Genomic DNA, 15,824 nt, shown 5'->3' on the forward strand with positions numbered 1-15,824 from the left:
ACCTCTGGGTAAAACACCCCAGTACCCAAAAAAATATATAAATAAGAAAAAAGCCTATCAAATATTTTCTTGTCATAAAAGGTCTATTACCAGCATTTAGAGTTTGATTCATTGATTTAGGATGTGGTTTGAAGGATATTTCTTTTCCCTCTTAGATAATGAGAAAGTTAGACAGCTGCTTCTGGAGGGTGTGCCTGTGGAGTGTACGCATAGCTTTATCTGGAACCAAGATATCTGTAAGAGTGTCACAGAGAATAAAATCTCGGATCAGGTAACTAATAGTGTAAGGATTACTGGTAAAATCATGAATGACAGGTGAAACACACATTCTAGACACCATAAAAAGTGATTTTGTACCTTATAGAGGCTCACAGACTTTATTTTCAAACATTTTGTGGATTCATGATATATACTGTGATATTTTTTCTGTTCTTAGGGAAGAATGATCTCTAGAAAATGTACGCTTTTTTTTTTTCCAAAATAATAATCCTATGGTTTAAATACATTGTTCTTTAATAATTTTTGTCCCCTTAAATGATCTCTGTCTCTAATTTCACAATTATTGAGCTCTCACCAGAGCCTGGCATTGTATTAGATACTGAGATAGAGCACTGTGATGTGGCTGAGGCATAGGATATTGAGGAAGCCTACAAAATTTCCCAGAATAGGGAAATTGAGGCCTGCTTCCAGGATGGAGGAGCTGGTATTTGCACTTACTCTCAATCAGAAGTCAGAATTGAATTAACCAGACTTCTTGTAGGGTAGGGTTGAGGCTGTAGTGGAGAAAGAATTTCAGGAAATGAGAACAGTGCGTGCAATGACCCAGGCCAAGATGGAATGATGTGTTCATATATCTCCAAGCAGGTCAGGAGCTAGGAGTCAGTAGGAGGTTAGGAGATGAAACTGAAACGATAAATAGGGATCAGAGCATAAAAAACTTTGAGCCTTTTAAGATTTTGGCCATGACATGATGGGATTTCACCCTGGCAGCCATGCTGCAAGTGGATTAGACAGGGAAGGAATGGGGAGTTGGTGGGATCTGGAGGAAGGTCTATGGTTTGGATGGCTGCAGAAGAGAGCCTTGAAATAATCTGGATATGACATGACAGAAATCTGAATTGTGGCAGTGAGGCCGTAGTAAGGCTGGGGTTTTTAATACACCATCTAGAAGGTGAATTTGAGAAGACTTGGTGGTTGACTGGAAGGTGGAAAATAGGAAAGGAGACTTGTAGAGTAGCTTCTCACATTTTAGCTTGAATTTAGAATTTCAACTAAAAGAGAGCCAGAGCCATTTTTAACTTATTCACTGCTTTCCCCAGGTTCTGGAAAATTGCCTGTCACTGTATTTGCTCAGTAAATATTTGAAATGATGAAAGGATGTTGTTTTCCACTCCTGACGTTCCACATAACAAATCATTTATAGCATCTTCTATTTTAAATCATTCAGGCTGGTGAGAAATTTTCTCAGAGCCAGAGTATTTTTCCAATTGTTCATCCTTGAGAAGATGTCATTAATTGTATCTTTTACTTTTTACTTCTTTTACTTGTTTGTCTTGAATTGTTTTCTTCCACTTTAGGATCTGAACCGGATGAGAAGTGAATTGCTGGTGCCTGGGTCACAGCTTGTTTTAGGTCCCCATGAATCCAAGATACCTATCCTTTTGATTCAGCAGCCAGGAAAAGTGACTGGTGAAGAGCGACTGGGCTGGGGAAGTGGCTGGGATGTCCTACTCCCCAAGGGCTGGGGCATGGCTTTCTGGATTCCATTTGTAAGTTACTCTTTGATTTTAACAGTTGCAACATTTTAAATACATACCTAATAAATACCAAATGCCAAAAATGTTACAGACTTTGGGTACAATTTAGAATCTGAGTGGTATATTTCTGCCCTTAGAGCTGTAATCTAGGATGTGGATACTTCATGCAAACTGTCCTTGGAGCTAGATTCTCCTTACTAAGACCTGTGCTGACGTATCATGAGTTTTGAGGCATTTAAAAGGTGGCCTGATTTTTTTACTAGTAGTAACAAAATGTTGTGTTTTTAACTTGAAGAAATCCATTATAGTTTAAAAGCAAAAGACAACTTTCACAGATATATGGAATATACTTTTTTGTTACCTATTACCATGTAGTACTCTTATTTATTCAGTGCAGCTAAAATTTTTTTTTTAAATCTGTTGGTTTTTTTTTTTTCTTGTTAGTTTAAATATACTTTGATGCTGTCAGAATATTAAAAGGCATATCAGAATGTTAGATTCATGTAGGTAGTTAATTTTTTAGCAAGTATGCCTAGTACAAGGGACATTCATTTAATTAAATCATTTAGAAGTGGGAATACTTTAAAGTAATTCCACTTAATTTTTTTATTGTGAAATTCAAGCATACAAAAAAGAAAAGATACTAATATAATGAAGGATCCCACCTGCCATCCAGCTGAAGAATAAAACATACAGATATCCTGGAAGTACTCTGTGTTCTTTTCTCCAGTCTCATTTCTCCCCCTCCTCCTAAAATAATCACCATTCTGATTTTGGTGTTTGTCACCACCAAGCATATTATTATAGCATTGTAAATATTTGTGCATAGTAAAATAAGTATATGTGACATGTTTTTAAACTGCATACCTCATTGTACTTATGCTTTTCTTTCTTGGTATGTTTTCCTGATATTGAGCTTTTTCCACATTGGTTGAAGAAGTTCGATTTCATTCATTTTTACTATTGTATGGCCATCAGTTTTTAGAATTTTCTCACCCATGTTTATCCATTTTCTTCTTGATGTACATTTATGTTTTTTCCTATTTCCCACCCCCAAACATGTTTATCCATTTTCTTCTTGATGTACATTTATGTTGTTTCCTATTTCCCACCCCCAAACAATTAAGCAATTTCACTTTAAGTTGGTTAAATTGAAAATAGCTTTTGACATTTCTTTTAGATTTACCGAGGTGCAAGAGTTGGAGGATTAAAAGAGGCTGTGGTGCACTCTCAGTATAAAAGGTCACCTAACATCCCAGGTGACTTCCCAGACTGTCCTGCAGGGGCTCTGTTTGCTGAAGAACAAGCCAAGAATCTTCTTGAAAAGTACAAAAGGTAAAGAGCTGCCCTCTCTAGTCTGGTAATGGTAAGGGCATGAGAAGTGCCCGAGCTCCTTGACTGGTAGTTGGGGGAGGCTACATAACTCTTGATATGTGATGTGGAGTCTTCATAGGCTTGCCCTTGACTTCTGTGTTACCAAGAAGTAAGGAGGAGCTGGGCGTGGTGGCGCACGCCTGTAATCCCGGCAGCTTGGGAGGCTGAGGCAGGAGGATTGAGAGTTCAAGCCAGCCTCAGCAACAGTGAGGCACTAAGCAACTCAGTGAGACCCTGTCTCTAAATAAAACACAAAATAGGGCTGGGGATGTGGCTCAGTGGTCGAGTGCCCCTGAGTTCAATCCCTGGTACCTGTACCCCACCCCCAAGAAAAATGAAGTAAGCAAGAAGACATTACTTAAATCACAAGATTGTTGTATATCTAAATGACTTTTATTGGCCCATCTGGGTTACCATCCTCCTCTTGGTTATTAGTTAACACCTGAACTGTGGACATGGGTTTCAGACACTTGCCAATAGATTAGCACATCCTCCCCTCACCCCATGGAAGCTTTGTTTTCTAAAAACTGATTATAAAAACAATACTTATTTGTAATTTTTTTTTTTTTTTTTTTTGTACCAGGGATTGAACCCAGAGGTGCTTACCACTGAGCCACATCCCCAGCCCTATTTAGTATGTTATTTAGAGACAGGGTCTCACTGAGTTGCTTAGGGCCTTGCTAAATTCTGAGGCTAACTTTGAACTTGCAATCTTCCTGCGTCAGCCTCCTGAACTGCTAGGATTACTGGTGTGTGCCACTGCGCCCAGCTTTATTTATAAAATTTTAAGGAAACTATTGAAATAGGTAAAAATTCCTTATAAATTGATGTAGTCCTGCCATCCGGAGAGGTAAACACTGTTTTATATTTAGTATCTATTTTTCTAAACTTTTTCCTTTTCTGTCCTTCGTTGGAGATGAGCAAATGAGGGCTTTTATTTCATTTATGTAGGGAAATACGTATGAACATTAGGAACCTGTGTTCCCACTAATTGTAGGCTCTAGCATAGAAAAGCACTTGTGTGTGCACCCATTTTCTCTCCCTCTCTTTCTCTCTCTCTCTCTCTCTCGTTTCTTGTGGCATCTGCGGTGTCTAGCCAGTGCAGGTACATGGTAGGCCTTAATAGTTTTCATTTAAAAAGAAACAGCTTTCATTTTTTTGTCTGATGTACAAGAGAATAATTGAATGTTGTAGTTCCTTGACTGATGGACAGATGAGTGATTGAGAGGACGAATGGTGATACATTCCTGGATTGCTAGGTCACCAGCTCTTTGAGGGCAGTGGCCACTTGTATGTCCTTGTGCCTCCCATAATACATAGTGGAGGTTCTCTATGTGTTTGTGAAATAATAATTGATGACATTACTATTTTTCACCATATAGACTTTTTAGTTCATGTACATTTTCCATTGGTACCATTTTTTAAATAAAAGGATTGGACTGTACATATTATTTTGAAATCTGCCTTTTTCATTTAACAATATATTGTGGATCGTTTCCTCCTTTTTTTTTTTTTTTTTTTTTTTCGTTTTTTGTTTTTTGGTACTGGGGATTGAACTCAGGGGCACTCAACCACTGAGCCACATCCCCAGCCCTATTTTGTATTTTATTTAGAGACAGGGTCTCACTGAGTTGCTTAAGCGCCTTGCTTTTTGCTGAGGCTGGCAAACTTGTGATCCTCCTGTCTCAGCCTCCCAAGCTGCTGGGATTACAGGCGTGCGCCACCACACCCATTTTGATAAATATGACTCCATACCAAATGTGGGCAAACATTTTTTTAGTACTTTTTTGATAGTGGGCCAGATGGTAAATATTTTTGGCTTTGTGGACTTCGTCTCCATGACAACTAAGCTCTGCCATATTGGCATGAAAACAGCCATGGATGACATAAAAATGAATGAGTGTGGTTGTGTCCCAATCAGACTTCCTTTATGGAAACTTGAATTTGAATTTCATATAACCTTCATGTGTTGTAAAATATTCTTTTGCTTTTTGCAAACATTTAAAAATGTAATAACTGTTCTTAGCTCATGGGTTGTACAAAAACAGACAGTGGGCCAGATTTGATCTGTGAGTCCTATCATTTTCTAGCTCTCACTCAGAATAGAGCTTGAGTGATTCCATAGGATTGTAACCTGGTAATATTTTATCAATGGCCCTTTAGGTTATTTCTGATTTCTTGCTGTGTGCTTCTGTGAACATCTCTCTGTGTATGTCTCTCTCTATATATCTGGTGACTTACTCATTTCACACATATTTACTTAGAGCCTCTGTGGGCCCAGCATTGTTCTAGACAACAGCAAGGACAAGGCAAAGTCTGTTTCTGACTTTGTGGACTCGTGATCCTGTGGAGCCTCTATTCTTAATGGGATCACATATTTCTGGGCTAATGGGAGGATCCTGGAGAGGGCAGGGAGGGTAAATTTTTTTTTTTTTTAATTTAAACAAATGGGATACATGTTGTTTTTCTCTATTTGTACATGGAGGGAGGCTAAAATTTGAGAGCAGAGTCCTTGAGCAGGGAGCAGGGAAGGGTGGTATCTGATAGGATTGGGCTCAGTTCTTCCATTTTAATAGGTTGGAGGGTGGACTCTGAAGTCTGACCATAGATCTAGGTACCTTAGACTCTGTGTGGGCGGATTAGATGGCACTCGTTGGATTGTGACTGTCTTCTCAGTGAACAAAGAGGGGAGGTGAAAGAAGGGAAGCGGGGCTGTTGGAGATGTAAGGAGGGAGGAATTGTAACCAGGTTTCTGGGAGAGTGGAAGATTGAATTGACTAGAGAAATAAGCGATTCAGAGGAAGGGTAAGAGAGCATCACTTGAGTTTTGTGTTTATTTATTAAGATTCAGGGCTATTACGTGTTCTTCTTCAGCTGTGTTCTCCCAGTCGAGTGCTGGCCTGGGGACACTGGAGCGTCACGTAACGGGGATGGGCTTTGCCAGGTGGAGAGGGTTGAGCGCACATGTAAGGGAGGGACTGTCCTGTGAACCCTGGAGTCCAGGCTGATAGAGAGGGATGAGGGTGATGAAGGGGATGCAGTGAACAGTGAGGAAATGGTAGCGAAGATGAATAGGAGGCTCCAGTGGTTGAGGAATGCGGGGAGGGTAAGTGAGCTGAAAAATAGAGGAGTAGCATGCAAGAAATTGAGATTTTAAGATGGAGAAAGTGTTGGCAGTGACCAAACCTAAGGGATGACCAGGGGTGTGGGTGCTTGAGGTGAGGTAAAGTAAAAACTGTGAAGTACGTAGGCCAGGGCATTGGAAGGTTATGACTGTAGATGCTGAGGCCAAGAGGCAGAGGGGAAGATGGTGTAGCAGGTGAATGGGGCACCCAGGAAGTTGGTGGAGGGAAAGCCTGTGGCTTGTCTGATGGCGCATGCTTCAGGGAAATAAGAATCTGGAGGAAGAGGGAGGAGAGAAATGTCCTGGGCACATCAAGACCATCTGCCCATCAAGGACCATGGGCAGTGAGAAAGAAACAGCCATTGTTGGAGAGGGGCTGTAGGACAGCAGAAAAGACCTTGTGCTAAATGCCTGTAAGCGACATATCTGGTTTTAAAAAAAATTGTGCACATTAAGGCTTTTGGTCTACCATGCCCATTGCCCCTGTACTGACTTTAGAATTTCACCCGTAGTGAGGGAAATAGCTCTTGTCACTTTCACCATTGTGGGCTGTTGTCTGTCCGTTAATATTGGCCAACTAAGATAGGTGAGAAATGAGTTTTTAAATGTTTTGTTTTTTTTACAAGTGAGGTTAGATATTTTTAAGTTTTTCATCATTTTTTAAGTGTTTTGTTTTTTTACTAGTGAGGTTATTTTTGTTTTTCATCATTTTATGCTTCTTTTCTTGCAAATTGCTAGTTTATTTATTTTGCTTCTTTTTCTGTTGGCATTTATCTGCCCTCCCTCTCTCCCTCCCTTCCTTCCTTCCTTCCTTCCTTCCTTCCTTCCTTCCTTCCTTCCTTCCTTCCTTCCTTCCTTCCTTCCTTCCTTCTTTCCTTCTATCCATCCATCCACCTGTGCTAGGGATTGAATTCGGGGCCTCACACAAGCTAGGTGTGTGTTCTCCCACTGAGTTACATTCCCAGCCCTGTTTTATTGATTTTTAAGAGTTTTCTTGGTCTCTCCTTTCTCATATGCATTGCAAATACTATTCCCTGCTTTATTTGCCTTATAATTTTGAATTTGTGTGTATATTAACATATTTTTTATGTGGTTTTTGACTTTAGTATTCTGCTTTCCATCTGCAAGATTATGAAAAGATTTACCTGTCTGTTTAAAAGACATTATAATGCAGTGGTTAACAAAACCATACTACCTAGGTTTATATCTTTGTTCAACCACTAATAGCTCTGGGGTCTTGGTTTAGATAGGAACCTTACCCCAGGGGTAGCTGTGAGAATTGTATACATGAGGGCAGTGCTAATTCCTGGAACAAACAAACCCCACATGTCAGAAGCTTAACACAAAGACATTTGATTTCTTACTCGTGGAATAATTGAATATAATGTTCTTGATCAGGGGATGGAGTTCCAGAGATCTGGGGAGCTTCCATCCTGTGGTTTTACCATTTGCCTAGGGATGCAGGGTCTTTGCATACAGCTGGCAGGGGGAAAGAATATGCAGGAATATGGGCTAGGCCTAGGAGAGGTGGGCAGGTCGCTTCCACTCACATTCTATTGTCCTGGTCCTTTGGCCACAGGAAGGTTAGGATGTGCAAACTAGCAGTGTTCAGGAGGAAGAGAAAATGTGTTCAGTGAAAACCCTAGGTAATGGCTGCACACGGTTGAATAAGTTAGTATGTACAAAACACTTGGAACAGCATGCTAAGTGTTCAGAAGGTATTAGGTATTAGGTATTAGCTATTGTTATTGTTATCATTCCAGCCTTTCCTGAATTTGTTAGTTAAAACAGGGTGGTATTGCCAAACAGGAAACCATTCCATTTTTTTTTTTAATATTTTTTTAGTTGTTGATGGACCTTTATTTTTATTTATCTTTATGTGAGGCAAGCACTATACCGCTGAGTTACAACTCCAGCCCCAAGGAAGCCATTTCTGACTCAAATGCCACCCTTTATTCCTACATTCTGTATTTTCCTTCTTTATCCAGTATTGCTGTGCACTGAGAGCAGAGGTAATGAGTCAGGCATGAACCCCCTCTATCTCATGACCTAGTGTCTGTTTACTTAATATGAAATTTGGGGAGAAGTCCTTTAAATACCCTTTCATGGGATGAAGGAGTGTGTGTGTGTGTGTGTGAATGCATGGTGTTAAGCTCAAACCCAAACCCAGGACCTCCCGCATGCTAGGCAAACACTCTAACACTGAGTTATATCCCCAGCCAAGGACATTTTTTTTTTTTTTTTCTTTAAAAACTTAACCAAAATTTGTGTATATTTCATATGGATTTATGAAACTCAGAAGTTTGAAGAATATCATGTTCTCCTTAACCAAGTTGTAGCACTACATATGTGTATAGATGGGCTTCTTATGGGAGGAATTGAGAGAGGTAGCTGTGGTTATCCCTCTGGACTTTGAGAGGTGTCTGGGTAGGTCAGGTGCTTCTCTTAAGAGGCCAGTACACATTTGGTTCAACCTTGAGAGCCTAGGCTCAGTGGGTCCCATTATGCCTACAGGATCATTTCCAGGTGAGAATCAGGATGCAGTACATAATGAGAAGTAAATGAGGGGAGGATTGTGTGGGCTTGTCCCAGAGTAGATCATCAGTCAGCCTAAGGATCAGTCTTAAGAGTACCCAGGCCAGTATAGCCAGCCGCACGCTGATCTACTACTTCTTGGGTCAGGTCTGGTTTTCATTAGCTTATAGTATTTTTCAAAGTCTCTTCCTCATTCATACATTGTTAGAAAGGTCAATTGGTATAACCCCTGTGGAAAGCAGTTTGGAAGCATCTATCACAATTTTAAAGTGCTCTTATTCTTTGCCTTAGTTCCATTGCCAGGAACTTATCCTATGGATAAACCTTGAGTGTGCACAGCATATTCGCAATCATTCATTGCTGCAATGTTTGTAGAAGCAAAGCATGAAAATAACCAAAAGCATTTCAAAAGAGGACTGTCTAAATAGATTAGGGCCGAAAAGAGACATGGCCTTTTACAAAAGAATGAGGGAGCTTGATGTATTAATATAAAACAGTCTCCAAGACAAAGTTTGTTAAATGTAAGAAGTGAAGTTAAGCAAAGAGTACCATATCTAGTATGCCACCATTTGTATAAAGATAAGTAAACAAAAATATGTACATATGTGCTTGTATGTACATAAACTGATAATGATGCTGTCTTCCTGGAGGGTAGCAGGGTCACTAGAGGTGAGGAGTGAGAGGAAAACTTCACTATAACCTTGAACTTAGTCTTGAAATGTACAGGAACATCACTGCATAACTCCAGGTGCACCATGTAATTGGAGCTCTCAGGAATGGTCCTCCCTGGGGTTGTTCAGTAGCCACATGGGGCTGCTTTGTGGGTGCAGTATCTGTTAAAGAACAAAGAAAACAAAAGAACTTGACCAGTAGAGTTGGCTGTTATTCTTTGTCATACATTTCTTGGAAAGCTTTTTTTGTGTGATTGTTGTTTAAATAAAAATGCATTATAATGGTGATGATTATTTTAATTGTCCTTTTCTCAATTGTTCAAAATCAGTTCTCCTCTTCGTTTTTCATTAGACGCCCTCCTGCCAAACGGCCTAACTATGTTAAACTTGGCACCCTGGCACCTTTCTGCTGTCCCTGGGAGCAGTTAACTCAGGACTGGGAGTCCAGAGGACAGGCCCAAGATGTGTCTTTGGTAGCATCATCTCCAAGTGGTGAGGAGGGTGATCTGAAAAGACACTGGATGCCTCCTGCTACTGAAAAATCTCATCAGTCATCTGATGAAGTGGGCACATCAGTAAATGACCCTGGGGAGCCAGAAGTCATGGACACAGAGCGTCAGGACCAGGCAGGAGCTGAGATGGTAATGGACCAGGGTGCTGGGGAGAACCATGTTGCTGCTACCAGTAGTCAATTCTGCGTTCTCAGGTGAGCATAAGTGACTTCTAGATACGTTTTGGATTGCTTATTTTCGTGTTGAACAGGCTACAGGGTGTGAATGTTATTGTTCCTTTATGCAAAACCCAGTGAACTTAGGGACTTCCTGGAAAGGAAAGCCAGTCTTTTGATGTTTCATAGAGGGCCCAGAAGTCACCTTCATGATACTCAATTGAGGCATGGTGCTAACTGATGACCTGATTGAAAATGTTGTCATCTACAGTCCTAAACCAAGAGAGTTTTTTCCTGTGACCTATTGCATTTAGTCTTTGCTCACAAAAAAGTACCCTCACTACATGACGCTAGGTAACAAGGTTCTCTGTGTACAGAGTGGCTTGCTTTGCTTGATATCGCTGATTAGCACTCTTCTAGCTTCTTTCCAATTATATGGGTTTATGGGATGTTAGCAGCCTCTTCAGTGGAACATGGTCTTATAGCAGCTTCCATATGAAATGTGTTCTGCCCTCTGTATTTCTTCAGATAAAGTTCTGCTATCAGATGCCCTGTACAGTATGCTCTGATTTTAAAAAGTGCTCACATCTCTTGGCTCATACTTATTTTTCTGTGCAGTAATCTCATGATTTCATAATCTTCTTTCTTACTTTACATATACTATCTCTTCAGATTTTTCTTATCAAAATACCAGCTCCTCTTTATTCTCATCTTCTCACTCTGATTACAGCCCTAGTATTTTCTATCCCATTATCTGATTTTTCTCAGCCTTCAACTTCTTAAGCCTTTAGACCTTCAGTTTCAGAATGGCAGGTACATAAAAAGAAAAATATTGTTACTGATGTATCTTAATGTGTATTTTAAATTTAAAAAAAAAATCACAGTTTTGATACTTTCCCATGATGCAGTATTAAAAAATCAAATTAACTCTAGTGATGCTTAATCTTCTAGTTGCATATTTTTTCTTTGAACAGAATATACTCAAATGTGTGTCTCTGACTTCTTGTAGGAGTAGGAAATTATTGAAGCAACTGTCAGCCTGGTGTGGGCCCAGTGTTGAGAATAGTCGGGTGGTCCGGCGGGCTGCCAGCAGAGGCCAGCAAGAATTGACCACAGAGGCCCGCCTGTCCATCTTGGACCGCTTTCCTAGGGCCCTGGTATGGGTCAGCCTGTCCCTGCTCAGGAAGGGCAGCCCAGAGCCACTTACCATGATCTGTGTCCCAACCGAGGAGGACTTCCTCCAACTCAGCCAGGATCACCACTACTGTGGGCCTCAGGAAGCCAGACACAGCGACCCATTCAAGAGCATGATCCTGAAACAGAAAGAGAAGAAGAAAATGAAGAGGAGGCAGAACCGAGGGCTTGCTGCTTCCACGGGTGTGGCAGTGGGGTGCCCTGCTGCTGGGCAGGGAGCTCTGACTCGGGGGTTGTGGTCAGGTCCCTTCCCAGGTGTGATCTCCCACTGCTCCAGAGTCCTCCTAGGCTTTGTCACCCAGGGAGATTTTTCCATGGCTGTTGGCTGTGGAGAAGCCCTGGGGTTCGTGAGTCTGACAGGCTTGCTGGACATGCTGCTCAGCCAGCCTGAGGCTGGAAGGGGCTTGGTGCTGCTGAGGCCTGCTGCCTCGCTGCAGTACCGATTTGCCAGGATTGCCATTGAGGTATGAATGCTGGCTCACTGCCTAGCAGGGCAGGTGATTTTGTTTGCCAAGTCCCATAGTTGGAGTCTTGCTTTCTCTGTCCTCTGTTTTAAAATCACTTGAAATTCTTTGAAAAGAATTAAAAATATATTATGCAAATGATGAAATATTTACATCATTTTATCCCTCCCTGCCCTTGCTGTGAAATTGTCTGGCACATGTGGCCAAAAGCTTTTTATTATGATCTCTAGGTCTGCATAATTCTTGCTGAAAAGTATTATTAAAGCTGTACCTCTTATTGTCCCTTTTTTGTTAGGAGCAAAGTTTGACTTCATAGTCATGTGATAAGCAACAGTAGCTGTTTAATGAAGAGGAAAAGACTATAAACATCTGGCTTCTGTGCCTGAGACACAGGCCCTGTGTGAGCTGTGCTCAAACCTGTACTGTAATCAGTATGCCTAACACCTTGTGTCATAAAGAAAGAAATCATGGACAATTTATTGCTGCCTGTTTATGATAAAAGTGTTGGGTTGGAATTTAAATGAGGGTCTATGACTTTATGATCTTGACCTCTCTGTTGTTGACCAACATGTGAACCTAGAAGTTAATTTTTTTAAGTAAAAAATTTTTATTTTTGTTTCTGTAAAGACTTTCTCAAAGCCATAAAGGAGCATTCTTAAAGCATGTTCTATGGAATATGTTATCTAAAAGAAGAGAGATTTCAAAAGTAGATATTAGTGTATAGTGTTTTTTTGAAAATCTTTTTGATCCCCGAATTCCTTTTATAAGGAGCACTTGGTGGGATCCGCATCCTTAGGAACACGCTTTGGTCAGCGTGGCTGTGTGGTGCAATAGCTACCTCTGCAAAGTGATGACTGAAGTGACCATCTGCTTTTGAACTACCACCAATGCAGTCACATCGTCCACTGCAGGTCTTGGGCAAGGCATAAAGAAACCTGTCATCCATACCTGGCTCATGATTGCTTTTTTCACCTGGAGAAACTCATTAACCTTTAGCTGCCTTGGCCCTTTACTTTCCTGCCATCCTTTTTCTAGCAGAGTCTGAGTGAGATGTTTTGAATTTACATGTGCAGTTAGGCATCATTTCATGTAAATAAATGCATTGTGTTTTTGCAGTAGCATTTGGCTGAAAAGGTCTTTGGGGATGATGAGTTGGGGACAACCCAGCAAGCCTTTCAGTAATTGGAAAGCCCTTGAGCCAATGAATGACTGAGGTTTCTCCTCTCACTGTGCTGCCCAGTGTCTTTGTGTCCAACCCAAATGAGATCAAGGAAAATAGTGTATCTAAGTGCTGTCTGTAAACAGAATAAATTAAAATATCACCTGATGTTCAGCTGTGGATATTTTTTGGCCCATTTCTCATTGCTTTCTAGGCTCTGAGGCACTTTGTCAGTGGCTTAGCTGTCTTGATGACAGAAATCTGAGTGTGCTGTGTGTCACCTGACTGTGTCCTGTACCGCACCTGGCCTGGGGCCTGCTGCTCTGCCCTGGTTACAGGGGACAGGTCACATTTCAGTAACTCTGGTTTGTGGGTGGTAGGTCAAAGAGTCATGCGCTGAAAGGATAGCTGGTCTCTGGAAAAAGGTGTTTCGTGACTAAATAAACTTGGAAAGAGGGATAAGGTGTCCTCCTGTTGCAGATCCACAATGAATATTTGCAGTCAAGGTTCTCTATCTCTGTAGGAAAGAAATCTTTTTCAGACTCCTCTATACACTCTTATTTTTGTACTTATTGTCCAGGAAACACTAATTTTGTAGAATATAATTTGAAAGTCTAATAGAATCTGTACACATGCTATAAAGAATCCATATCCCTGACCAAAAATGATGGTTGGTACTGACTTTATTTTCTATAGCCACTGAATTGATTAACATGTTTATTTTGATCTTGTCAGGTGCCTGCTACACTTTACTAGAGTCACACAGTCACTTAATACAATTTGACCCCTGTTCTCTTGTTGAGTGGTTTCAGGTTCCACCAAGTCAGAAAGTATCCTAATAGGCAGAGTTGAGATTTGAATACTCAGACCATTTACACGTAATTCTTTCTATGCTTAGCTTTTAACTTTTTTCCTTTTGGTTTTACTTAGGTAATGTTATCGCAATCATCCATATTGCGTTGGAGACAAGCAACAATTATAAAATTTAAATCACCTGGATTTCACCACCCAGATATAACCACAATTATTAAACTTTCTGGTGCATATCCATTTGGTGCAAAGATCCATGTGGATAATTAATCTCTTAAGAAAAACGTGTTAGTTAAAGGGGATTAAAGAGAAGGAAGGAAGGATAGGAATAGGAAACACAGCAGAATGAATTGGACATAACTTTCCTATGTTCATATATGAATACACAACCAGTGTAACTCCACATCATGTTCAGTCACAAGAATGGGATCCTAATTAGAACAAGTTATACTCCGTGTATGTATAATATGTCACACTACTGTCATGTGTATCTGAAAAGAACAAACCAAAAAGCAATTGCTTAAATAAATCATATACCCGTGTAGCCTAGGTTCATGTTGCCAGTTCCTTCTGGAGCTTGATTAGCATGAACCCTGATGTTAATTGTCCTTTTACTGAAAATCAGTTAATGGGAAATCATGCTTTATGTATAAAGGTAGCATTGCTGTCTCCATGCCACATGCCTAGGGTGAGTTCTTTCTCCCCAGCCTGTGGGAAGTAGTCTTAAGTGCTTATAGCCAATTTGAGGTCTGGGGAGTACAGAGCTAGATTCAGGACTGGGCTGCTTAGCAGATACAGGTTAAGCATCCAAAATCCAAAAATCCCAAATCTGCAGTGTCCCAAAATTCAAAACATTTTGAATACTGATTTGACATTGCTAAGTTGGAAAGTTTCACATCTGATCTCAAGTAATATGTCACTGTCAAAACACATATGCACTAAAAATACTGTATAAAATGAGCTTTTGGCTATATAAGGTGTGCATGAGACATAAATGGATTTCATTTTTAGACTTGGGTCCCCTCCCCAAGATACCCCATATATACATGCAAATATTCCCAAATTTTAAAAAATCCAGAATCTGAAACATTTCTGGTACCAAGCCTTTTGGATAAGGAATATTCAGCACATAGCAAAAAATAGTACCATCTGTAGATCACTTGGGGAAGCAACCCCAGTGACAGAGGTTCTAGTTATTGCAGGTCTCCCCAAACATGAGGGACCACAGGTGCTGTCTTTTCTTCGGCAACAGTGGCTTTCAATCTCAGCTGCATGTTAGAATCACCTGATAGCACAAACCTCAGCCAGATCAATCTGAACTGAGTCTGAGCATCAGTATGTTTAAAAAGCCCCTTAAGCCACTGATGTGCAGCTGGGGCTAGGACGTGCTGCTGTAGGAGGTCTGGCTATTTGAACCCTCTGACTGTGGGGAAGTGAGATTGAAGGCCATGGAAACCTCATACAAAACAGCCTGGCTCATTATTCGTATATGGCTTTCACTACTTGAGAGTACCAAACGAGTTGTTTTGTTTTGTTTTTCTTTTCTTTTTTTCTCTTCACAAGCATCCCTCCAGGTCAGTTTTCCTCAAATTCAGCAGCACATTGGAATCACCCTTGGAGCCCAGGAATGCAGCTTAAACTGGTCAGGGCTGTGGCCTGGACATTGGGATTCTTAAGATCTCTCCAGTAACTTGCAACTCAGGTTGAGAACCACTGTCCTGACTTTTAAAAGGAGATTCCCCTGTTATCAACCAAAGATACAGCTTATCGGGAATGGGAATCATGAAAGCAGAGCAGCTGTTATTGATGTTCCCAGTTGGGATCCTGCTGGAGCCCAGCAAATGACTGAGATCACGTGAAGGTATTACCCCACCTTCCTGGAGGAAATGTTTACAGGCAGAGACTCTCCCAGTTTCCGGGCCCATTGTGTTCCCCTGTGCCTCCCTCACTGTGCTATAAATGCATTGATCTTTTAGCTCCTCCCACAGCTGCACCCCGGGCCCCTCCATGATTCTGTATGTGCTGCGTTCTGCTTTCATAGAATGTTCTCAGCTACCCCATCTCATCCC

General features: G+C 40.9%; 1 protein-coding gene across 3 annotated transcripts in view; it reads left to right on the forward strand.

Moving 5' to 3' along the window:
- The window catches only part of POP1 (POP1 homolog, ribonuclease P/MRP subunit), a 35,419-nt gene extending 22,703 nt beyond the window's left edge, over positions 1 to 12,716 (forward strand). For all 3 annotated transcript variants that reach the window (XM_079124953.1, XM_079124952.1, XM_079124951.1), the window contains 5 exons: positions 156 to 271; positions 1,578 to 1,769; positions 2,938 to 3,092; positions 9,814 to 10,167; positions 11,138 to 12,716. In XM_079124953.1, the coding sequence (XP_078981079.1) occupies positions 156 to 271; positions 1,578 to 1,769; positions 2,938 to 3,092; positions 9,814 to 10,167; positions 11,138 to 11,792 (1,472 nt within the window). In that variant the 3' untranslated portion in view covers positions 11,793 to 12,716. The remainder of the gene's footprint in view (positions 1 to 155; positions 272 to 1,577; positions 1,770 to 2,937; positions 3,093 to 9,813; positions 10,168 to 11,137) is intronic.
- Positions 12,717 to 15,824: the final 3,108 nt, after the last annotated feature.

This window comes from Sciurus vulgaris (assembly GCF_902686455.1).
Source record: "Sciurus vulgaris genome assembly, chromosome: 1".
Classification (NCBI taxonomy): Eukaryota; Metazoa; Chordata; class Mammalia; order Rodentia; family Sciuridae; genus Sciurus; species Sciurus vulgaris.